Raw genomic sequence first — 23,592 nt, 5'->3', positions numbered from 1 at the left:
ACTAGTCGCCACCATGCCCAAACTGTAGGGCAAGCCAAGCCAAGCTGCTAACTTGTACAGGCTGCATTTGCAGTTCATTGTGCAAGTTCTGCGCATTAACAATTTGTTCACTTACATGTTACAGAGTACAGAGCAACTTCTTCAATCAGTTTCAAGTGGCACCAACTAAACGTGGGAAGCACAGGGCAGTGACTGTTGCGAAGAGACCCAAAATCATTCAGCTGCTGCTACGTTGCCAGAAAATGGACATTCGGTGCATGCAGCGACTACCTGTAGCCACAGCATGAGAACGGTTACAATGTGGATTGATCAGGTCGCAAGCAACATATGTGCGCACAGCACAAATGTTGAAAAGCTTGGGCTGTATTCTTTGATGATCACTTTCACGAGACAAGCACCAGACACGGTGACAGCCAAACGCGCTCACGCCAATGCGTTTTATGCTAGTCATGCAAAAGCATCCCTGCAAGTGGTCATCCAAGAATAAGGCACGCCTTTTTCAGCCACTTGGGGAATAAAGTTGCATTTTCTGGCGAATCCGATATTTCCAACACCCAATTATTCTGACTTTCAGTCTTCATTATCAGTCAGAAATTGTACTTGTCCATATCACTGAAATGATGCAATATGAATCAGTATGTAAAAGGAAAGTGCTTATGAATGGCTAGTAGAGATGCCACAATAACATCCTTCAACCTGTGTTCCCTGCAGCTCCTGATTTGTAGCATGGATGTAGCAGCATTTCCGCCACTGCATCTTGTCACTGCATGTCCACACACTTGCCTGTTTGAAATTCACAAACCAGATGCGGGCTTGCTGGGCTAGGCAGCTATGCTCAGCATAAGACAAAGGCCAGCATGAGTGACCACAGCTGGCTTTGGGCAAAGGCTCTTGTGCCGACAATAAAAACCCAAAGACCACACACCTTTTCGAGGATCCACATTGCGCTGCTGCAGACACTTGCGCGTGTCATTCTGTTGCCTTGTTGCTGGCTGCTGGTAAGCTCGGGTCGAGCTAGACACCACAGAGTTGCTACTGCTGCTGCTGCTGCTGCTGCTGCTGCTACTACTGCTACTGCTGCTGCCAGTGGAATGCTTCTCGTTCTCTGTAAAGGTACAGAAAAATAGGCTGCCTCAAAATATTATTCCCGTTTCTTACTGAAACTAACCACATAGTCTAGATACACTGTTCCACTAAGTGTGTAATCGTACCGAAATACTTCTAAAGCACTGGCTGGCAGTGAAAGAAATTTAGAGGCTTGACTAGCCCCAATATTACACACCTAGGCTAATTTTAACGTCTTTTGCTACCTTTTCGAGAAGCAATGGCTGATACAAGCCGGGCTGACCCTGGAACACTTTTTGAACATAGGGTCATTCCACACCAAATCTAGTAGTATATTTTAAAACATCACATATATTGCTGAAAAAATTTCCACATGTTTATTGCACTTCAAACCTCGTTCAACATTTATTTATTCTTTGGCAAAAATTTTGTAGCCTTTTGGCGACAATTTGTTTCCCGCCCAGCTGAGCTAAAACGCATCCATCAACGTTTTTTTCAAAAGCACATTGTATGATCCATCTGTTCAAATGGTGGGTATGGCAAAACAATGAAGCGGTGCAACTGCCAAAATAGCCAATGTTGCAAACGTTTGAACACTTAAGAGTGCTTTCGTACCAGCAAAAGTGAGTCAAATTGCAAAATTTGAATTTTTTTTATTGGAATGCAGGAGAAACCAGAAGGTACAAATTAAATATAGAATGGTAGCCCAGCTGACATAGTACAGCCGAAAAATATTTGAAGCTTTGAAGGTTCAGCCTTCTGGCTGAAAATCAAGCAAAACTAAAGAACTAAGAAAGAACTAAATTTCCAACTTTTTGCACAAAGCTACATATTCAAGGTAAAAAAAGTTGCTTTGGTGATCGGCCTAAAAATACCTGTGATACATTAATAGATAGCTCTACATGGCTGCTATGCATGTGAGAAGTTAACAAAAGGTATTACTTTTTAAATAAAAAAAATTATTTTTTGAGTCTTTGTGTCGGCACTGCCTTTTCTCCGACGTGTACCCAAGCTTGCCGCCGGCCTGGGATGTAGACGACGAAGCTGGTTTTGTTTGCAACGCAGATGACGGAGAAATGGTGTCATGGTCTCCATTTTATTGCCAAGAGATGCACACTAATGCAATGCTTCTTGTGCTTGGTGTGTGCCAGTTGAACCATAGTCATTGCACAAGGAATATTGGAACGTATTATATTCGTCAGGGAGTCCTCCAGAGTTAATAGGTTTGTTTCATGCAGTTTATAAGAAGAAATATTTGCACACAAGTACCTACTAAATTCAGAATGAGTGCTGCCATCATTCACGCAAAGCATTTTAAAAGACATGTTGCACTGCCATACAGTTAAACATATCCACATGCACTGCGACATCCAGGGAGCAGGACACTGTGCCCAGCTCCCTGGAATCCAAAGATAAATGATGTGAGTAGAAAGCAACTTCATAATTAAAACAGAGAGCTTATACAAGCATGAACAAAGTCGGCTGGTGTTGCACGTTACCGCTGTTTGACGGCCTGAACAGGCTCGGCTACAAAATTCATGTGTGCCCTGTAGATGTGCACTTTTCACACTCAGAAAAAAAAATACAAATAGTGAGCCGAGCCTGCATCGCTTATGTCGCTTGTCTTCATACTGATAACAAACAAAAACAGTCACAGTTTGTTGAATAGTTTTTCGGGCCCATTTTATTAACAATCTCTCCTTGCTCGAGGGCAAGACATCATATATTTACGCTGTCTGTGCAATGCACTATAAACATTTAAAAAAAACAGGTTTTTTTTTTTTTTTTCGTTAAAAAGTAATAGCTTTTTGTAACTTCTCACATGCATCGCAGACATGTAGAGCTATCTAATGATGTATGAGGGCAAATCAGAAAGCTTTTCTTTTTTTTTTTAAATAAAGCCAAGTTACAGTTATAAATGCGAACTCAACATATCCATTCCCAGTGGTGGACCTTTCTTGGACCAGCCTGGCCTCATCTTCCAGTAGCTCTGCGGCATGGTACTGCTGTCAGTTCCTGAAGATGGCGGTTGTGCTTCACACGTCCACGGTGTATGAGCAACAAAGTGCGATTAGTTCCAATGGAGCAAGGGACGAACGACCATCGAATTTCACATGGAAATGCAGCCCACGTATGGGGAAAGGTGTCTCGCTTCGAGAAGTGTGAGGTGGTGGTGTTGCGAGTTCGCAAAAGGCTGCGACAATGAGCATTCAGGGAGGCCGCGTGCACCGCTGACTGACAACTGATGACGAGCTCCGGTCATTTCACTGGGAGAGTCTGGACCACCCATGATACAGTCCAGACCTGGCACCTAGTGATTTCCACATTTTCGATCCACTGAAGAAGTTCCTGGTAGGACAGTGATTCACGTGCAAGGATGACGCCAACACAGCAGTCCGACGGTGGTTCCACAGACAGCCAGACGAATTCTAACACAGGGGCATCTTAAATTTAGCGCTGCAATCGGACAAATGTCTGAACCAGTGTGAGGACTATGTGGAAAACTAGGGTAAGGTACGTAGAACAGTACGCATATTTGTAATGAAAGGTATGTACCTTATTTCGGCTCATAAAAATATAGGCAAAGCTTTCCGATTCTTCCTCGCATCACAGATATTTTTAGGGTGACCACCAAAGCAACTTTTTTTTTACCTTGAACACAAAGCTTTAAGTAAAAAATTAAAGCTTTAGTTTTTTTTTCTTTCTCTCTTTCTTTCTTTTTTCAGCTGATAGGCTGAACCTTCAAAGCTTCAAATATTTTTCCACGTTGCTGTATCAGCTGGGCTACCATACTAGAATTAATTTGTGCCTTCTGGGTTTGCCTTCATTGCAAGAAAAAAATTTAAACTTTGCAATTTTACTTTCTTCATTTTACACCACTTCATTGTCTTGCCATACACACCATCTGAATGTCTGTACCATACATACAACATGCCTTTGAAAACAAATGTTAAATGGTGCCTTCTAGCTCGCCTGGGCAAGAACAGTAACTTTTCGCCCATATGCTAGAAAAGTTTTCAGAAGAAAAATAAATGGGGGCAATGAATTATGAATTTCAACAAACAGGTACATTTTTTCAACTATATCTGTCAAAGAAATGGTGGCTGATTTGGTGTGGAATGAACCCATAATGAACAAAACTTAGATGCAAAACGATGCTGCCATAAGCACCTGAGTGCAGCAGAAAATGTATGATGTCATCATAAAGATTGCTCATGCTTTTGTGCATCTCTGTCATGCCCTCGTCAGCTAAACTGCACATTATGCAATAGTGCTTTCATACGACTAACTAAACTTAAGTTAATTCGACTCCAGTTAATTCGCTCCTGAACGAAGGTTCTGGCCGGCACCCATGCATTTCTATGGACTAAAACTTTAGTTAATTAACCCTTTCGCTGTCGGACCTTTCTGGCCGTGACGCACCCCCAGTGTCGGCTTGGTTTCAGGGAGCGAGCATAACAGGGAATGAACATAGCAATTTAGTTTTGATTATGATTGGTATACAAATAACATAGTCAATGCAATATGCACATTTTAATGTTCTGCAGCTGTTATTAGTAAACATCATCATCATCATCAGCCTGACTATAACATCCGTTCAACATCCGAATCTGACGATGCGGAACTCATCTCTTCGTCGCGTTAGACGCTGTCCGAGTCCAAATCCGAGCTGGGCTCGTATTCTGAATCGTAAGAGCCACCGCTCCAATGAACAGACGAAGGTCTCGAGCTGCTCAGCTATCCGAAAGTAACCGCGCGCAGGGAGGATGCGCTTTCAGTCGCCCGCGCAACGGAGATAAATGGGACGTTGCGGGATCAAGAAGAGGGAGATGGAAAAAGGCTAAAACAAAGTTCGAAGGGCTTTACGTTTACTGCTGCAAGTCGGAAGCGAGGGTGCGGCGAGAGAGCGAAAGCAGCAATCGAGTCACTCTTTTCGGAGAGGCAACGGCGGCGCGTGCGCCTGAACTTGACGCGCCGTAGCAGACACACCAACAGAAGAAAATAAAAACCTTCAAACCGGCGGAGATGGCAGAACAACCCTTGAACCCATAACCACACGCGCGCGACGCATGATCCAGCGAACGCGGAGCCACCGCGCCACTCGGCAAAAAGAGAGGGGGGCGTGGCAGTCGCACCGTACTCTTCAATATGTGTATTAACACAGGCCGGGGCGAAAATACGAACTTGTAGGAAGAGTCAACAGATGGCGTAGCCAAGTCCGGGAGCGCCAGCTTTGCGCTCAGGCGCGAAATTTTGAACGCGCGATAGAGAACGTACCGGTACGTCAGTGACACTGTGGGGGGGGAAGCGCGATGACGTACCGGTACGTCAGTGACAGCGAAAGGGTTAAATCTTGAAATTGTCCTACGCCAGGTAATTCTAACGACCAGTCAGCACACACACTCCCGACCCCTATGATGACTCCAATAGCAATGCCTTTAGTGGTAGCATCTGTCTAGATGAAGCTTAGAGGACAGTGAATGCATTGAACACATCTCACCTCCCGTCAAAAACACTTATTTCCAGCCTGCCCTAGGAAAATTTGCTAGCAATAACCATAGCTCACAATGTCCGATTACAGTATTTAACAGATTCTAATACATGCCTTTTCTTTTTTCCCCAAAAAGATCAGGCCGATTGCCTGTGCAGTGGAACTGGATACGAAACCAAAACCGTTGTCACGGTGTTTGTATGCTTTACCACCTAATACAGACGTATTGCGGCAAAGTTAACTTTACTTAGTAAGTATTTGAGCAAATACTTTTTAAATTAATCAGCAGTGCATCTTGGCTTTTTTTCTGCACCTTGTTTAATTCGACTCGCCGGATAATTCGATCAATTCAAATGGTCTTGTCAGGGTCGAATTAATGGAAGTAGATTGTATTAGCTGAATTCGTGAAAATATTTGTAACAATATACTGGTAACCGCACGGCAGTGTGCATCCATCCCAGCCAATTTTACCCAGCAGTGTGTGGCAAAAGTTGTCTTGCATATGCTATAGCAACAACTCTTTTGGCCAATGACGAGTCAACTAGATGGATGGATGGATGGATGCTATGAGCATCCCTTTGGAACAGGGTCGTGGTTTGTGCCACCGAGCTCTTGTTATTGTATTACCTTACGTCCTACCTATGTTAAAAAAGAAAGGAAAAAAAAAACCCATGATGAACTCCCATAACCAAACTTTCTGAACTACTATTGTGAACTTTGTTTCAGTAAGCCTCTGTTTTTTTGTTTTTTGTTGTTTCCATACTTTTCTTCTACCAATCTTCCAAGCGCCTCTTACTAATCCCCCCCCCCCCCCTATTGCGGACATGTTTACTTTCCCCCTGCTCTCTCTCTGAACCCAAGGGCTTCAAAGAGTCCATTCGTGCCTAAATCGACCACTGGGCAAATATCTTCACATTCTAATAAAACATGCTCCATCGTTTCCCTAGGTTTACCGCAGCAACCACATGCTTCTTCTTCCTTCTTATATCTCGCTTTGTAAGTGCGTGTCCTAAGGCATCCTAATCTTGCTTTGAAAAGTTAAGAGCTTCCCTTTGAGTTATGATAAATTGGTTCTTTCCTGATTTCGTTTTTTCGTCTTAAGTAGTTACTCATGGCAGATTTCTTTTCAATTGCCGCCGCCCATGAGATTTCCTCGGCCTCTCCCTTCCGCTTTCCGCTTGATGTTCCTTGATGCCACATTGCTCACCATACAATACAGGTTGTATATTTGCTGGTAAGATTCCTAGTTATTTTCCTCCACTGTGATTCAATGTTTTTCCTGTACAAATACCTGAACACTCTCCCAGCCCATTTACTTTCTTCCATATAACTCTTCCAAATGGATGGACTGATGTTATGAGCATCCCCTTTGGAAGGAGGCAGTGGGTTTGCGCCACCAAGCTCTTGTTATTTTATTGTCTTTTAACTCATCATGACAATGTGCGCCCTCTGGTGCCAATGACGATTTGATTTATTATGAACTCTTCACAATGTTTTCAAACTGTTCAATGTCATTAAAAAGACACTTGCCACTGCAAATATATACACTCGAAAGGTACTTTTTAAAAGCATTTAAGTTGTACTTTCTTCACTAGGCTGCCCTGAATAGCCTATCTGATGTTATATTTGAAAACAGTGAGCTTTAATTTGACATAAACACCACAGGCTGCACGTGCAACCATGACGCATACTGCAAGTTCTTTTGTCAATCACAATGGTTCCAGTGACGCCGACTGGTCACTGGACAATCAAAGTGATTAATGCTGTGTAGCGTCTTGCCTGTCGTGCCATTAGCAGTGACGTCACAAATGAAGATAAGGCATAACGGCTCAGGCATCACCCATATGGGCACAAAAATGAGGTAGACCCTGTTGTCGGAGTACAGCTACACCCTGAAGCACTGGCCAGGTTACCGAATCGCCCATGCCGATGGGTTAAGCCGACTACCACTGCGAACTGCCAATTTTGCCGATGATTGCCCGGCTGACACGCTGAGAAGACAGGTCACATAATTCATCTATTTGCTATATTACTAAAGAAATTGAAAGGTTTTCAAGGGCAAAAAGATATGCCAGGACTTTTTAGGGTTTTGAAAACATACTTGTCAATTAGAAGGGTTTTCAGGGGTTTCAAGAACCTGTGCGCAACCTGGAAGGTATCACTCACATGGCAGAAACCGTATAGTGTCGAAACCCGCAGTAACAAAATTGCCAAGGAAAGCAAAAAATTTGACTCTTGCGGGAACATCGTTAGCACAAGAATGAGACAGAGAAGCCAGGGAATAGGCTTGCAAAAGAGATTTAGTGCCAAAATTCAGTAAGCTTACACTCCTGAGCCTTGCTTTGCAGCAATTTTACAGCTCTGAATTCGCACTGCAAAAAGTGCTCCACTGCCACGTCATCGTTGTGCTCGCCGAAAAATGGACAAATTGTGCCAAAAGCATTCAACACATCCCACGGGTTCACCATCTTGATTTGGTTATTGGAGGTCATCAGTGTCATCAGCTTCACACACGTTACTTATGATGGACTCGTCAGTCATGCACGACGTCTTCATCCACACAAACAAACTAAAACGCTGAGGCCATCTGGAACTCCTTTTGCGCTGACACGAAGTTCACCCTATGCATTGGTCAGCGATAGCAGCACTGCACTATCAGCACTATCATCGAATGCATGTTCGGGCAAATCTTCCTCCGGTGCCGGTGGATCAGTGTATGATGCCTGCTCAGTGGCAATGAAGCTGGTGTGATTGAAACAATTTGCTATCACGGCTGGAAACATCGCACCTATGCAGTGGCCACTACCTCGGGTGCCCTGAACATGTCCATGTCGGTGGGACGCTTGAGCTGGAGGTTCAGAAGCAACACTGAGTCAGCCTCTCTTTGTAGGTACACTTGACGCTGCGAATGACACCTTGATGAAGCTGCTGCAGCACAGAAGTGCAGTTTGGTGGGCGAAAAAACCAAGCGTACGTTTCCAAGCTCCACATCAACATGATGGGCGCTGCAATTATTAAGGTATGTCACCACCTTTGAAAAGGCGTTTTTTCGTAAAAATAACATTTTTTTCTTTTTTAGATTTCGAGAATCCCCAAACATTCAAAAATGTTTTGCAATGTTTTGCACTTTCGAACAAGTGGTGAACAGTTCCGAAACCGAAACTGATGTGTTTTGATAACTGAAACTGATAACTCGGCGATAATCAACGGCGTATATTCAAAATTTTCTGATATTTTTTAGTCTGATATGTAAAAGATTATTCAAAGGCAGTTTGTACGGCTTCCTTTCTTTTAACATTGCTTTAAATTTCCACAAGGGGGATGCATGACGCTACAGGCGTCTCGGGCGTCTCAGTTGTTTACTTTGCGTGCGCTTTATGATACCGCTTTGAATGCTATCGGATTCGTCCTTTTTATAGGTATTATTTTTTGGTAGCAACAGTAATAACATACGCTGGACGTTTTTATAAGAAGGCATGGCCAAATTCAGGGTAAAAAGGTGCTCGAAACGGAAGTTTTTTGGCAATCGCCACACGATGAATGCTCCGACCGAAGACCATGCGGACGTGAATGTATCGGCGAGTGCTGCAAAGCTTGGGAAGTTGGAGAACAATTGCGAAGTGCCACTGCAAGAACCTCTACTGCAAGGTAATAGGATTATAGATATGGAGATCCTATCATCTGTTTTTGCAAAACTGGCCTGCCCAGAATGCAAGAAGACGACGCTCAGATTGGAAGAATGCCCATCCTAGTTTTTGGTTTATATGATGCTGTGTGCCAGTTCAATGATGGCAACAGAAGTACAGCAGATATTTTGAGGGAAGCAGGCATCGAACCTGGCCACCACACACTCGTAGCATGTTGCACCAGCAACCAGTCAAGAACGAACATGACTGCACAATTCTGGCTTCAAAAACGTGACGGCAGGGCCTCTTCTATTTTCATTCTTTCCTCCATGACAAAGTGTCATTGGGGTTATCGGAGCCTTCACGTGTAGATGTCGATTTGGCTAGTCAGTGATTATGAGTGAGCATGGCACGCAGGCATTCTGCTCTGCATTAGCACATGCTGTGATGGCACACAGGATTATAATAAAATGTGCCCATTGCGAGATTGCCTACGGTTCTTCTTCTTTCTTTAATTTAAATCCCAATACATATAGCATATTTAGTCCGGACATTGCACAGTCACCCGTTGCGATAGGTAAACCACCATCGTCATCGCTGTCGCCTGTTGCAAGGTGCAACTTCTCCACTAATAGCTCCACTGCAGTGGTGTACGTGCGTGCGTGTTTTTGTAAGCAATAATGGTGGTGGCTACACAAGTGTGCTGTGGTGGTAGTTTGCGCAATTTAAGGGCACAATGAATGCATTTCAACAGTTTTTGGACACGGTTTGTGTTACGTGAGTAGATTATTTGAGACTGTCCTATAAAAGGAAGTTTCATTGTTGCGAGATATGAAATGCATCGACTCTTATGGACATTCACCAGGGATAAAAAAATATTTCGTTGCGGTGAGAATTTCATTGCTTCGGGATTTCGTTATCGCAGTTTCCAACTGTATTACGTCGCCGACTTTCAAATTCAACAATATTACTTCTTTTCTCATTCATAGCTGCTTTTTCTGATTGCCCAATAATTGTGACTTTCACGTTAGAAAAATTCATGGGCGGCTGTAGTTATTTACATAAAAGGTCAAATTTCAACATAACAAAATTTCGACAGAACTAGCAAATTGCCGATTTTAGCGACTTCGTTATATCAAGGCTTAACTGTACAAGAATCATGAAAAGGCACTGAAACAAAACTAGCTCATTCATTGCGCTACCAGAAAATGAAAAGTAATGTCGCAGAGCACAGCTCATTCTTGGCTGTTTTTAACAGAAACGTGTGGACAAACCTAACCCATCCAAGGCAGAGAAGGGCTTAATATGTCTGATAATGTGGTGCTACCACATTGGACCACTGGTTCATCAACTCATTTCAGAGTGACCGCGCAGACATTGAAAAAATACAGGATGCAATGCTCAAACACATGGCCAATATCATGGAGGAGGGAGAAGGCCAATATGCGGGATTGGTTTGGCTCGACAAGTTCGGCAGCAGTGCACCTGGAAATTAAAATTCTTCACTATTAGAAGTTACCCTGTTGTGCAGATGACGAAAGGCTTTTTCAAGCAGGCGCGCCTGGGCGCAGGTGTGCTGCAATACCCGTGAAAAGTGGCCATTAGGCGCAGCACGCAGGAGCCTTTCCTTTATTGCGGCTTCATCAAAGGCGCAGCAGTTGTATCGCTGCAAATACGAAACTTGCCGTCACCCCGATCCACACAAGTACAAAGTGAATGCGAGTCTGCATGTGTGGATATCACAGTCCCCAAAAATAATGTGCAAGATTGTTTCACCTGAAACAGGTGCTAGGTACATCCAGTACTGTCTATTCTTCAAAGATTGCAGCACCTTTGAGAGGCCAAGACATTGCAGAGGTGAATGGAAAGTCTCTATTGTGTCCCATTATGCCAGGTAATGCACAGTCACAAGTCACACTTGAAATACATTTTCAGCGATTTCTGGAGGCTGAACCTCCCCCTGAAAACCAATGTCTTGTAGGAACATCATTCACTCTGTTCACAGGAAAATGTACATATTGTCTGTGCACTCACGCTGGATGTTGCTATTGGACGTAGTGACAGTAGCTGTGGTAGCACCCGAAGCTGTTGTGGGTGCTGGAGAAGCCACAGAAGTCGGTGTACGTTGCTGTGTGCGCGACTTGGGCCGCCCCCCACCTGGGTCACTGGGTGTAGGCTGGTTAGCTCCACTGTTATTGCCACCAGGCTGTTGTCTGCAAATTAAATGATGAAATTTGCTCTTTGGAGCAATTTCTCTATCAGAAAAAATGCATCTATCACACTTAAATCTTGATACAACAAAGTTGGCAAAATCACCGCTTTGCTTCATTTAATCAAAACTTTGCTTCATTGAAGTCTGACCTTGCATTCAAAGAAATACAGTCGCTGCATGGCTTTTCTTAGATGGATGAGGGCATAAAAAATATCCAAAGAATTGGGACAGTCCAAAAAAAAAAGAATTAATTTCAATTTAGAAACAAAATGTTTCATAGCATTTGAGACTTGGTGACCACAGTTTGATGCTGTGTCGACGAAGCTCGCACCACCATGGCCGTGTGGCACTTGGAAACCCAAATGAAATGCAAGGTGCTCTGACAATTGGTGCAAGCGAAATTTTCATGCCCACTACTCTGCTTGCCAGCACAATGCACCTCCGTTGTCACCCAGAAATGAATGACACTGAATGTTCACCTCAGAAAACCACCCTCTACACAGTACGACCAACACAGCATCATATTATGCTTTTTCAAACACAACTTCCATAATGAAACTAAATATATAAAACATTAGAGTTGTACGAACATTCAAAATTACAAATAAAATAATCTCTGCTCTTCAATTTGAAAATCTTGAACCTTTTGAACGTATGGGATTGTAAGGAGACAGAACGATGGAAGAAGTCCTAATGATTCCGCTACAAAGAGAGCTGCACAGAGGCCCCAGTTCCCGAGCAAGTGCACCGAAATTTCTGCTAAACAGTTTCCAGTCATTCAATAAGAAGTACTTGCTTTAGGCAGCTTTAGATGGTGCTAGTGCGGCCGTTGTTGGTGATGCTGACGATTACGATGCGGCTGTTGATTCCACGGTGCTGGTTTCGCAAAAACCATTATTGCGCGAGCAGAGACCCCTTTTCAGGACACATAAGACAGTGATCGTACAATAGGAAAGTTCAGTAAAAAATTGAGAGTCTCCCGGGCGAATCGGGAGGGTTGGCAGGTATGAATATGTGCAATAGGTCAGCGTAGAAAAAGAAGAGATACTGCAAGCATATATATACCTGAACGGAAATTTGTTACATCCGTTAAAGGGCCCCTCACCAGGCCTGGCCATTTCGAGCTGAAAAGCGCAGAGCCGGCATTGCGCGATAACGATCGTGTCTGCAAAGTATTACATCGCTCCACTCCACGGAAATACCTGAAATTTCAAACCAAACGTCGTTTTCTCTTCTTGCGGCCACCGCACTCCAAGCCGGAGGATGACATACATGTGCTAGTGTACCTACGTACATGTGTTTGCACTGTGACATCGCTCATGGTGACACGTGTCTTCGAGAATTATTCAAGGCAGCATCTGTTATTTGTGTAATATGTTGCTTGAATAGACAAATTAAAGCTTAGAGAAATAATAAAACACAAAAACCAAATGTCTGCATGTTTTTTTACTTCGCACCTCAGCGAGAGAGATGTGCGGTTTCGTCTGTTCCCACGTCGTGCAGTCACGCACGCAGACACTGAAACTATGCCATTTTCTACCGTGTCCCAGCATGGGATGATGCTCTGTAATCCACTTGTGTCTGCCTCAGTATTCGTGTAGGACTGACTTAGACCACTAGTCAGGTGTCTTCGTACACAATGCACAAAATCGTGCACTGTACAAAACGAGACAATCACAACAGCTCACGTGCGATGCCATCAGCAGAAGTGTGCCGTGCTGCAAAAAAGCGAGGAGAAAAAAAAAATGAAGGCAGGGCCCCTCACGCATACGTCATGCTATGCTCAAGGTCCGGTATGGGAGAACGCAGGGAATGGGTTTCGCTTGCGGAGGCTTGACGGGGCAACTGGAGAGCGCGTATATGTTTGCAGTGAAGCTCACCTCCTGAAATCATGAGTTCGTGGTACTGAAATTTTTCTATCTCGGCTATTAATGAACCGATCTGAAAAATTATTTTCGGCAGAATGCTTCCTAGAGGACACGTAACAACTTCCACCGGATAACCAAAATTTGCTATGGGGCCTGGTGAGGGGCCCTTTAAGAGTCGAGGTAAGGAAGGAAAGAGAACAGCAGAAGGCAGGGAGGTTAACCAGAATAACGTCCGGTTGGCTACCCTACACCGGGGGAATGGGAAAGGGGAAAGCAAAGATGACAGGAGAAAGAGGGAAGGAAAGAAGGAAATTAGCGGTGAGTTTGCTGACGCGTATGGTCTAATAGAAATTGCATCAATAGTCGGAGATGTTCACACAAGCCCATCATCCTCAAGAAGCACAAAAGCACCTTCACCGCTTTATGGGCCGACGAGCGATGGGGGCAGTGTTCCAGCAGCACCTGCACAGAAAGCAGCCGACTGTCCAGTTTTTGGAGAGGCACAAATAGCTCTCTGGTGGTCGTGGCTAAGAGTGTCTGGACACAAGGCACATTGTCTTGTGTGCTGAGGACGGTGTCGACGTCTATAGTGCCCAGTGTGGTGCAACTCAGCAAGCAGAATTGAGGCGTATTGGCTGGTTCTAGGCATGTGCCGAGAGTGCAGGCCGTTGAGGGGAACAACGCTGAAGATGGTGTTGTAGAACGGCATGCAAAAGTGGTAGTGGCAGAGAACTGCAATGTGCCTTGTTGCCTTTGCTGATTTATGCTGCATCACCATTTGAAGTGCTGGTACAGTCGTGCAGGGCAGCATATTGTGACGACCAGCAAGACCTTGGTCTCAAGATGACGTGGTCAGTCTGGCTGCTCCTCATTTTGCATAATTTCCCAGGGCTTTCGTTAGAGGGGCTACGTAAAGCAGATGCTATTGCCTTTGGTAGCGTCAGGTTCATGCAATCTAGGCAGGCAGCAATGGCAGCATAGGTTGTGAGCAAGGTGCAGAATAGTGATGCCGTAGTATGAAATCACGACCTGCCACAGGTTCTCGTAGATGCCCGGGCCTGGTAGAAGTCGGAGCTCCGAAAGAAGACTGTCTGGTAGCTCGCGACTTGCATGGAGATAGCTCAAGTGCTGGTAGCTCACGTTGTTGATGAAGTGATTCTCAAGCTGAAGAAACGAGATGGCGGAGTTGCTCCTGTAAAACTTCGGTAGGCTATGCATCTGCGGAAGCTACAAACACAGAACATCAGAAGGCTTGCCTGCTGCTACTTGCCACGAAATCTCGAATGCCGATAGCATCAGGGATGTGGTGGTCACTGGAGCCATCGCGAATGTTGTGCTTGTGGCGTCACCATGCCTGCGTGAGTGAATATTATGCCTAGTGGATCCAATGGGAGAGCTTCTGAATCAGTGACGAGTGAGGTGCCCCCGAACAGAAAGCGGATGGCTTGCAGGAATGTGCAAGGAAGGAGAGCGGCGGGCCGTAGTGTAGCCAAAAGCACTGGCGTTTGGCCCAGTGAATTCCTCGGAAAAAGTCGTTGCGCAGCTGCCTTTGAGATGGGGAGGAGACACATGGACGAAGTAGAGGTTTGATGCTGAGGCCGACACATGCTTACGATCAGCACGGGTGGACACAGGTGATGTGGAACAACAAGACACGGAATGACACGACGGTTTAAATGGCAAGAACTGTTGTGACTGAGCACTCGAGGTGGCGTAGCGAGCAAGAACAGCTGCCCGCAAGTCCTCGTAGAAGTCGGGGCAACACAGCAAGAGCAGGGAACCTTGTTTTTACTGAATTGGCTCTCTAGCTGGATGAACCAGATATCTGGCAGGTCAATGCAGAATTCCCAGACACCCTACAGCCGTGGGACGTCTGGCAGACAGCTAGAGTTGGTGCATTGACACTGGCGTGGCTGGGCCGGTCCTCCGGTGTCACCAATTTGTGGGACGCAACGTGAAGAGGTAGCTGCCATGGCCATGGTTTATTTAGACCGGCCAGCCATGGTGCTGCTGGATCTTGAGAGCGGCCGATACCATGGTCACTCAGGTCGAGCGCGCTAGCGTGTTGTGTTCTATTGCCTATGAGCCGCCTTCTTCACTGACTCTCGAGGCGATAGTCCGGGAAAGGAAAACAGATTGTTACATCGCACAATCCACTATATCGAAGTTTGTTATATCGAGGTTTGATGACATACGAGTGCAGGCGCCGTCTCCGGTAAAAGTATGAGCTCCCAGGCCCTAAATGAGCTGTTTCTGGCATTTCTGTGGTGCTTTAAGCCGTCGTTTTCCCCACCATGCTTGTTTTGTGTGCGGTACTGTTAATGGGCCTAGTACGCGTTCCTGAACTATGCGCATACACACACGCCATGCACTAAAAAGCGGCGAAAAACCCTCTGCGTTTTGGCAAAGCTAGCAAAAAGGAAGGTGGTAAGATGAACAAGCTCATAAAGTCTATTGCAAACTTCACTTATAACACGTGCATAGGCAAATGTACTGAAGAAACAATGAAGACAAGCGCTTGTCTTCGTCATTCTTTCAGTCCCTTTGTCTATGTAGGCGCTGCAAGTGAAGTTTACAATGGAATACCAACTAGCCCGTACCCAAACCCTGCTTCAGAAAAGGGGACCTTTAGTGCCAATGAAAGAGCGAGGGTCTACCTAAAGCTATGAAGGACTGCCAGTAAACAAACTAGACATCTCAGTGCTTGCACTGTGACTGGAGATGGCACATGTGCATGTGTAAATTAAAGAGCACATGCTATGTCCTGTAACAGTGCCACCTTTTACCAACATTCTGCGCGCACCCCTTGGAACGAGGACTGGGGAACGACAACACAAGTGCTCTTTTGCGTTGCTCCGCACTCAGAGAGTTGTCAGAATTAACTGGTATGTGGCCAAATATGTTTGAATTAACGAGAGTTTGATGCCATTAAATAATGCATACGCCTGCTGGGACAAGAGGACGAGTTCAAATTATCCAATATTCCAGCTTAACAAGGGTTGAATGAACAAGTTATTGTGCCGCAGCGATACGGAACCCTCACCAGGCATACCTATCAAATACATTAAAAGCTGTTCAGAATCGCGCTGCACGGTTCATAACATCTAATTACACCTGGCACAGAACTGTTACCAGCACTAATGACACCAATTTGAAAAAGCAATGTAAAAAAAAAAATATTTTGCCTCATTTGATGTGCCATTCATTGAAAAATACGTTGCAGCAAAAGTCAGCTTCCTGGTATTCAAGATATCCAGAGACTTGTAACACCACCCAGTGTCTGCAAAACCAAAACTGTAGTAAAGTGGTCTCATGTGTAACAAACAAATGCCTGAATTGTGCAGTGTAATCAAAAGCATGTGCAGCATGCTTCGACATAAATCGGCTCTGCAATCTGGTTAGCTCTGAGAGCGACCGCTTCAGAAAGGTGTTGGTCCCTGGTCCGATCCCTGGACAAATTTTTCAACTGTGAAGCTTTGTTTCTCAGAAATCTGTGCTACAGTCGGGTGGATAGCAATTTTCTCTTTCAAGCACTTTTTTGCATTTATTGCATGTCGTCCGCTATTATTGGAAAGGGGAAGCCAGAAGGTGGTCAGTGGCAGTGGAGCTGTGTTTGAAGATGGCAGCACCCATGCAGCAGCACTGTAAACTGTCTTTAGCGAGTAGTGTATAAGAACATAAAAAAAAAGGAGAGGTAAGGAATTCCACAGCACTCTGCAAACGACACTGGTACGGTTCCCCAAAGCCAGAAAGAGCCAGAACCACTGGATCAGTGACGTGTTTCTTCATGTTTAGATTAAAAGCTTTAATATTGTATGTCAACAAAGCTGAGTGATGAATGAGAATATGTGCTGACTGATTGATTGAAGCCTCTCTCAACAACTTTCAGCTCTTTCTCTTGGCTACAGAATGCAACTCAATGTTAAAGGGCCCCTCACCAGGACCCATAGCAAATTTGGTTATAAGCTGAAAGTTGTTACGTGTCCTCTAGGGAGCATTCTACCGCAAAAATTTTTCAAGTCGGCTCATTAATAGCGGAGATAGAAATATTTCAGAGACGCGAACCCATGATTTCAGCAGACAGGCTCCACAGCACAGCGAGACTCCCCCTCCGCTCGCTCCATCTAGCCTTCGCAAGTGAAATTCCTTCCCTGCGTTTTCCCATGCCGAACCTCGAGGATCGTGTGACACATACGTCACGGGCAGTGGCGTAGCCAGAAATTTCGTTCGTGGGGGGCTCACTTTGCAGCTCGGCCTCCTCCTTATAGAATTAGTCGAGGGATTAATATATATATATATATATATATATGTCATTCAACAACCTTGTTTACATTTTCGTACATATGCAACGACCAGGGGAAAATCTCAATGACGCTGTCCTTTGTTAGAATGTATTGCGCAGGAGCAGCTGTCACCGGTTGTGTATTGCGAATAATTGCTCCAAAATTATAGTCGCAACAGAGAGTACATATAAAAAGCAGGAGTTCTGCAAAATATACGAGGGCGAGTGAAATGAAAGTGAGCCAATGCGAATATATGACGAACGGGGTACTTTATTTAAAAGTAGTCTTCATGAGTATTTAGACACTTGTCCTACTAACACGAGTCGCGTAATTCCCGTCTCATAAAACTCCTTGGGTTGCTGCCTCAAAAATCTGTAAATCACTACACGTCATCTTCCGACATGAATCTGGTTCCCTTGAGCAGTTTTTTCAAATTTGCCAAATGTGGAAGATGCACGGTAACAGGTCTGGGCTGCGTGAGGGATGTTGCAGCGTTTCCCACTTGAACTTTGCCAGTTTTGTATTAACCACATCAGCAACGTGGGAACGGGCAATGTCGTGAATCAAGATGTTCCCAATGCTCAATTTTCCACGTCGTTTGTTCTTGATTGCGACACGCAGCTGATCTGACCTTTCATAATATCTGAAACGATTTAGAGTATCTCCAGGTTTAGAAAATTCGATCAATAATGGCCCCAACGATCTAAAAAGAAGTCAGCACTTTTCCGGCAGAAATGACGGCCTTTGTTTTCCTTGGGAGTGGTGAATTCAAATGTTTCCACTGTAAGCTTTGCCGTAGTGCTTCAGGCTACTAGTAGAGGCACCATGAGTCATCCCCGGTCACAATTGTAGACAAAAAGTCGTCACCCTCATCTGGGGTTCTTTGACGTGCACTTAAATCTATGTACACGGGTGTTTTCGCATTTCGCCTCCATCGAAATGCAGCCGCCGTGACCGGGATTCGATCCCGCGACCTCGTGCTCAGCAGCCCAACACCATAGCCACTGAGCAACCATGGCATTTCCAATTGTGTTGGGGGTGATCGCACGGTGGCTTTGGCCCGGCCATGGATCGTCTTTGTAACTTTCATGTCCTTCTTTGAACAGTTTGCTACAACGCTTCACAGTGGCCAATGAAACGCAATGTTCAACGCATACGGCAGCCATACGGCAAATAATTTCTTTTTGGGAAACATCTTCATTTGTCAAAAACCTCACGACACCAAGCTGTTCAACTTTTGGAGTGTCCATTATGTCACGCAACCATGTTGAACCCAGTGTATGAGAGCATTAAAGAACATTTAAACTCACCTCTGCATGTCACTTCTAAATGAGATGCGTATGTGCTACGTGCATGCCTCAAAAATAATGAACCGAACCATTATTGCGCGGGGCGGGTTGTCTCACTTTCATTTGACTCGCCTTCATACATTAGAAATGCGAAGATACAATGGAATATAGAAATGTGAAGATACAGCTTGACACAGGGCAAAAAATTGTCACTGGAAACAAAGTTCACTGCGCATATACACAAAACCTCGCAACAAGATGTTTAAATATACGTGTAAGTCTCCAATAAATCTACGTACCTAAGAAAAAGTCACTATATATAATGCGTCAAACAAGGCAAATAAACAGGTTGCGCAACCACAGATTCACAGATCACAGCACCCCCCCCCCCCCTCCCTCCACTCCCAAAATGTATCGCGTGCGACGGAAGGCGGCGCACTTCCTCCCCGCTTTTCTCCCTTGCGCACACAGGACTGAGCCACCATCGTCGGCTTACCCCCTCCCCCTTCCCCCCCCATGCTTTCACTCGCACATAGAGCATGCGGCGGGCAGTCACGATGTTATCGCCCTTGGCCTTTATTTATACGGAACATGACGGCAACGGCAGGAATGCGCCTGGAGTCTTCATATAGCTGCTATTGCAATAATATAATAGTATCCGGCAACTGAAGCGTCCCGTGGCCCATTACTTTCCGCAAAAGAAGTAAACAAAATCGAACTTTCACCATGCGACAATTCGCTGCGTCGCAACAATGTCTTCTTTTTTTTTTTGTGGGGCGGGGGGCGGCGAAATAGAATAACGCAAAGGAAAGCATGTTGGCTACAATCGAATGCCTACTTTGGGCACCTAGCATGGCTACCGAAGGAATATCGAAGAAAACGTGTGACGTTTGGTCCACAGAACATACACATACTGCTCAGTATCCTACACCGGCGAGACAAAATTTTCCGGAGAGGTTGCGCTCAAGCGAACGCGTTGCAATCCGTCGAGTCCCCGCAGTGCTGGCGGCGAGCGACTATGCATTGTTTCTTTTTCTCGTCTGCTAGCCAGAAAGCGTCCAAAACTCTGCCAGGCGAAAATGCAGTCGGCCAGAGAAAAACGAACGCGTATCCAAGTGCGCCGCGCGGTTGTCGATGCAGCACGAGAAAAACGCATGCTCTCTGGCTGGATCGGCAGCCCGCGGGTTGCGAGAACAATAAAAAAAAAAGGGGGGTGGGGGGCTCAATGTATCCTCGCGCACAAAAGTCTAGGTAGAAAAATAAATAAGAACTTAGTTACAATGGTAGCTTTAGTGTCTTGACATGGATGCTTTGGCGCAGGTGAAAAAAAATGTTCATATTCTTTTCTGTGACCTGACAGAACAAATGAACCACCACAACGCTTTGTCTCATCGGACCTCGCTGCGTGCTTTGTCAACTTGTCTGATAGTATGTTGATTTGGCTTCTCTCGTTGTATGGCCCGATGTACGACTTTAGAAAAGTCGATGCACCGTTGGCGTCAAATGTTTACAACAGCATTAAACCCACAAAGTTCCTGAATTGAAAATCTAAAGCACAACTTTGGAAATGTCAATGCACCTTTCGCATCAAAATGTTATGAGAGCTTTATACCCACAAAGTTTCAGAACTGAAATCCAAGCGCTCCGTAGATTCCGCGGCCTCCGCGAGATGCCGAGACGAGCCCACTCGCCATCAAAACGCCCTTGAAATTTTGCGCTCGGTGGGGCTCCTTGCGTTACGATATGTGACTCCTGATGCATGGGCGTTTCCGCGAAATCCAGCCCGATTTCGCAATATTCGCAATAAAATGTCTTTTCGAGCGTGAATTAAGGACATTGTAGACAAAATCGAGCATGATTTCCTGCGCTGGGAGTTGTTTTGGTCGGCGGCGCATGACAGCACGAAACAATTTCGGGGGGGGGGGGGGCTGAAGCCCCATAAGCCCCCCCCCCCCCCCCCCCCCCCCCCCCCGGCTACGCCCCTGGTCACAGGCCCGCCTTCACTTTTTTTTTCTCCTCGCTTTTTTTTTCTTCTTTTTTTTTCGGCGATGCGCATTTTTACTGGCGGCGTTGCATGCGAGCTGTTATCGTTTCGTGCAGCGCACGATTTTGCACGCTGTGCACAACGAGACATAACTAGCAATATAATTCAATGCTACACGAATACTGAGGCAGAACAAGCGGGTCGCAGAGCGTGATCACGCACCAGAACACGGTAGAAAATGGCATAGTTTCAGTACCTGCGCACATGACTGCACAACCGTGGGAACAAGCAGACGAAGCGGAAGTACATCTCTCTTGCTTCAGTGCGAAGTAACGTACAAAATCCGCAGACATTCTGTTAGTGTGTTTTATTATTTCTCTAAACTTCAATTCGTCAATGCAAGCAACAGATCACACAAATAACAGATGGTGCCTTGAATAATTCTCGAAGTCACGTGTCACCACGAGTGATGTCACACTGCAGACTCGAGTACGTAGACGCAGGGACACGACTATGTCATCCTCTGGCTTGGAGCGCAGCGGCCGCGAGGAGAAGGAAAAACGGTGTTCGGTTTGAAATTTCAGATCTTTCCACAGTGCGTAGCGATATAATACTTTGCAGACACGATCATTATCACGCAATGTATGCTCTGCGCTTGTCAGCTCAAAATGGCCAGACCTGGTCAGGGGCCCTTTGAAGCAAGACCTCTCCTGTAGCTGTCAGCTTCAACCCTTCACTTATCTGTAGAGTCCACATGCATGAGATAGGTGTGAATGATGCAGTACTCACTTTTCCCAATCAATCCACTCCTTAGGCTTCTCCCACTGAGAGACCTCAGTCCTGCAGTTGTAGTAGTACTTCTTCCCAGATGAGCTGACATGTTCTGACCAGTCCCCCACCTGCTGACGCCTGTCTTTGCTCTCCGCTGGCTGCTCCTGCTGCAGCTGTGACTGTTGCGGCAGCTGCTGCTGCTGCGTTTGTTGCTGCTGCTGCTGCTGCTGCTGCTGCTGCTGCTGCTGCTGCTGCTGTTGTTGTTGTTGTTGTTGTTGTTGTTGTTGTTGTGTTTGTTGCTGTTGTTGTTGTTGTTGCTGTTGCTGTTGCTGCTGCTGCTGCAGCTGCAGCCACATGACAAGACCTATGTGTCACACATTGAATGGAAGGTATGTCTGCAGTAGCATAATAAATGCAGGCACAAATGGTAGAGGCAACAATGAAGGCAACATTATGCACTTGGGCAGATGTAAAAAGAGTCTCTGTGATGAGCTGCGTGTTGTGAAATATATGGTAGGGGACCCTGCCCTTAAAGCTACACTACACTCTATTTCCCACATAGTAGAAGGTAACACTGTATATATAGTAACTTTTTACACTATCTCTATCTGCATTTCTGACCAAAAAATAGTGCACACCACATCACACCAAGAAATAGGAATATGCTAGATAATTTAGAATTATGCTAACAAGTTATGAAGCAATTAAAACATAGAGGACATTGCAAATCTAAACTATGGCCTTGGAGCTACGCCAGAAGCCCGACCACTCTCACTGCACAGCTTCCACACTGCACATCTACACTGCCTGCATCCATGACAGCATACCGATATTGTTCTTTAAAGTCGCGAAAAGTAGGGGCTGCGTTTTATATACCCAAAAATATCGTACTTTTCTGAGTTAGTAACTAGTATTTCAACTTAGAGTCCTCACACAGTCCTCCGACTATCCTCACTTTATCAATCTCGCAGAGTGGAGGGTCTAATATGGTTGTCACACAAAAAACTGGTGTCTTAATGCACATGTTAAATTGAGATTTCTGTTATAAATCGCTACCAGCAAGACTTTCCCACTGACGGCGACCACTATTTCGTCATGTACTGTGCGAATGCAGGGCCAGTGCTGTGTCATCTGCTCTGAAGTAGTTCCAAGACAATATTGGATACTTTTCTGTGCACGCTCGAGCACTCAATGGTGCAGCAAGTGCGTTGCCATTGAATTGTTGTCGAAATTCCTTCGCTCCTGTGATGAAAAGCAGCAGCAGACTGCCGAGACGTACATAACCCCCAGAAGGCAAGTGCTAGTTTCGGTTTCAAGGAACATGCGCACTCCTAGCAGTTGCCAAACATTTTAAGATCTTGTGGAGTGAAGTAGATGTGGATGTTCACATTTTTTCTTTCACATGTTTTTAGAAATAAAGAAATTTGAGTGAACGGCAAAGAACTCTTCTTTCTGCTTAGTTTTTTTTTATTTGTCTTGTTGTGAATTTTAAATCTGGCAAAACGTGCGAACTGGTTGACTACATGTGTCTGTCCAGCTTCCCTCCGCTCACACTTGCCACTCACTCAACGATATCACAAGTTGGATCGCGCTGGGTCATCAGCTTCGGTTGTCGTGCCAAGTATTGAGATGGGAAAGATAAGAGAGAAAAAGCAGCTTGCTCAGGCGTGTGTGGAATGGAGGAGGGCCTACCAAGCATTTGACGAAGATGGCTAAAAGGGCACCTCACATGTCTTGTGAGTCTGTCGTGTTCTACCACGGGGATTTCCAGCTCTGCGAAGTTTTTCAGGTTTCTTAATGACAACAGGTAAGCACAAGTATTTCACTCTATCTTATGAGCAGGTATTCATTTTGCATGAGTAAACCAGTTCTGTGCAAGCATGACTGAACTGACATAAGGGCAGTATTGCTCGACTAATTCATCATGACGGCAGGCCATCTGCTGCTGGTGAAATACTTGTAATGAAGGGCTTCAGTGCGTGTTTGTTGGGCTATACATTTT

General features: G+C 45.2%; 1 protein-coding gene across 14 annotated transcripts in view; it reads right to left on the bottom strand.

Annotated features, from left to right (window-relative positions):
- The window catches only part of LOC126546064 (WW domain-containing adapter protein with coiled-coil-like), a 397,851-nt gene that overhangs the window by 259,165 nt on the left and 115,094 nt on the right, over window positions 1-23,592 (bottom strand). For 13 of the 14 annotated variants that reach the window (XR_008608402.2, XM_055061222.2, XM_055061221.2 and 10 more), the window contains 3 exons: window positions 21,609-21,934; window positions 11,218-11,396; window positions 926-1,105 (listed from right to left, as the gene is read on the bottom strand). Coding sequence is in view for 13 of the 14 variants with exons in the window: in XM_055061222.2 (XP_054917197.2) it covers window positions 926-1,105; window positions 11,218-11,396; window positions 21,609-21,934 (685 nt within the window). In the remaining variant the exon portion in view is untranslated. The remainder of the gene's footprint in view (window positions 1-925; window positions 1,106-11,217; window positions 11,397-21,608; window positions 21,935-23,592) is intronic. The other variant, XM_072286070.1, reaches the window with a different exon arrangement.

This window comes from Dermacentor andersoni, chromosome 1 (assembly GCF_023375885.2).
Source record: "Dermacentor andersoni chromosome 1, qqDerAnde1_hic_scaffold, whole genome shotgun sequence".
NCBI classification, from domain to species: Eukaryota; Metazoa; Arthropoda; class Arachnida; order Ixodida; family Ixodidae; genus Dermacentor; species Dermacentor andersoni.
Note: the sequence above shows the minus strand (reverse complement) of the source record. Positions and strands in the feature narration are given on the sequence as shown.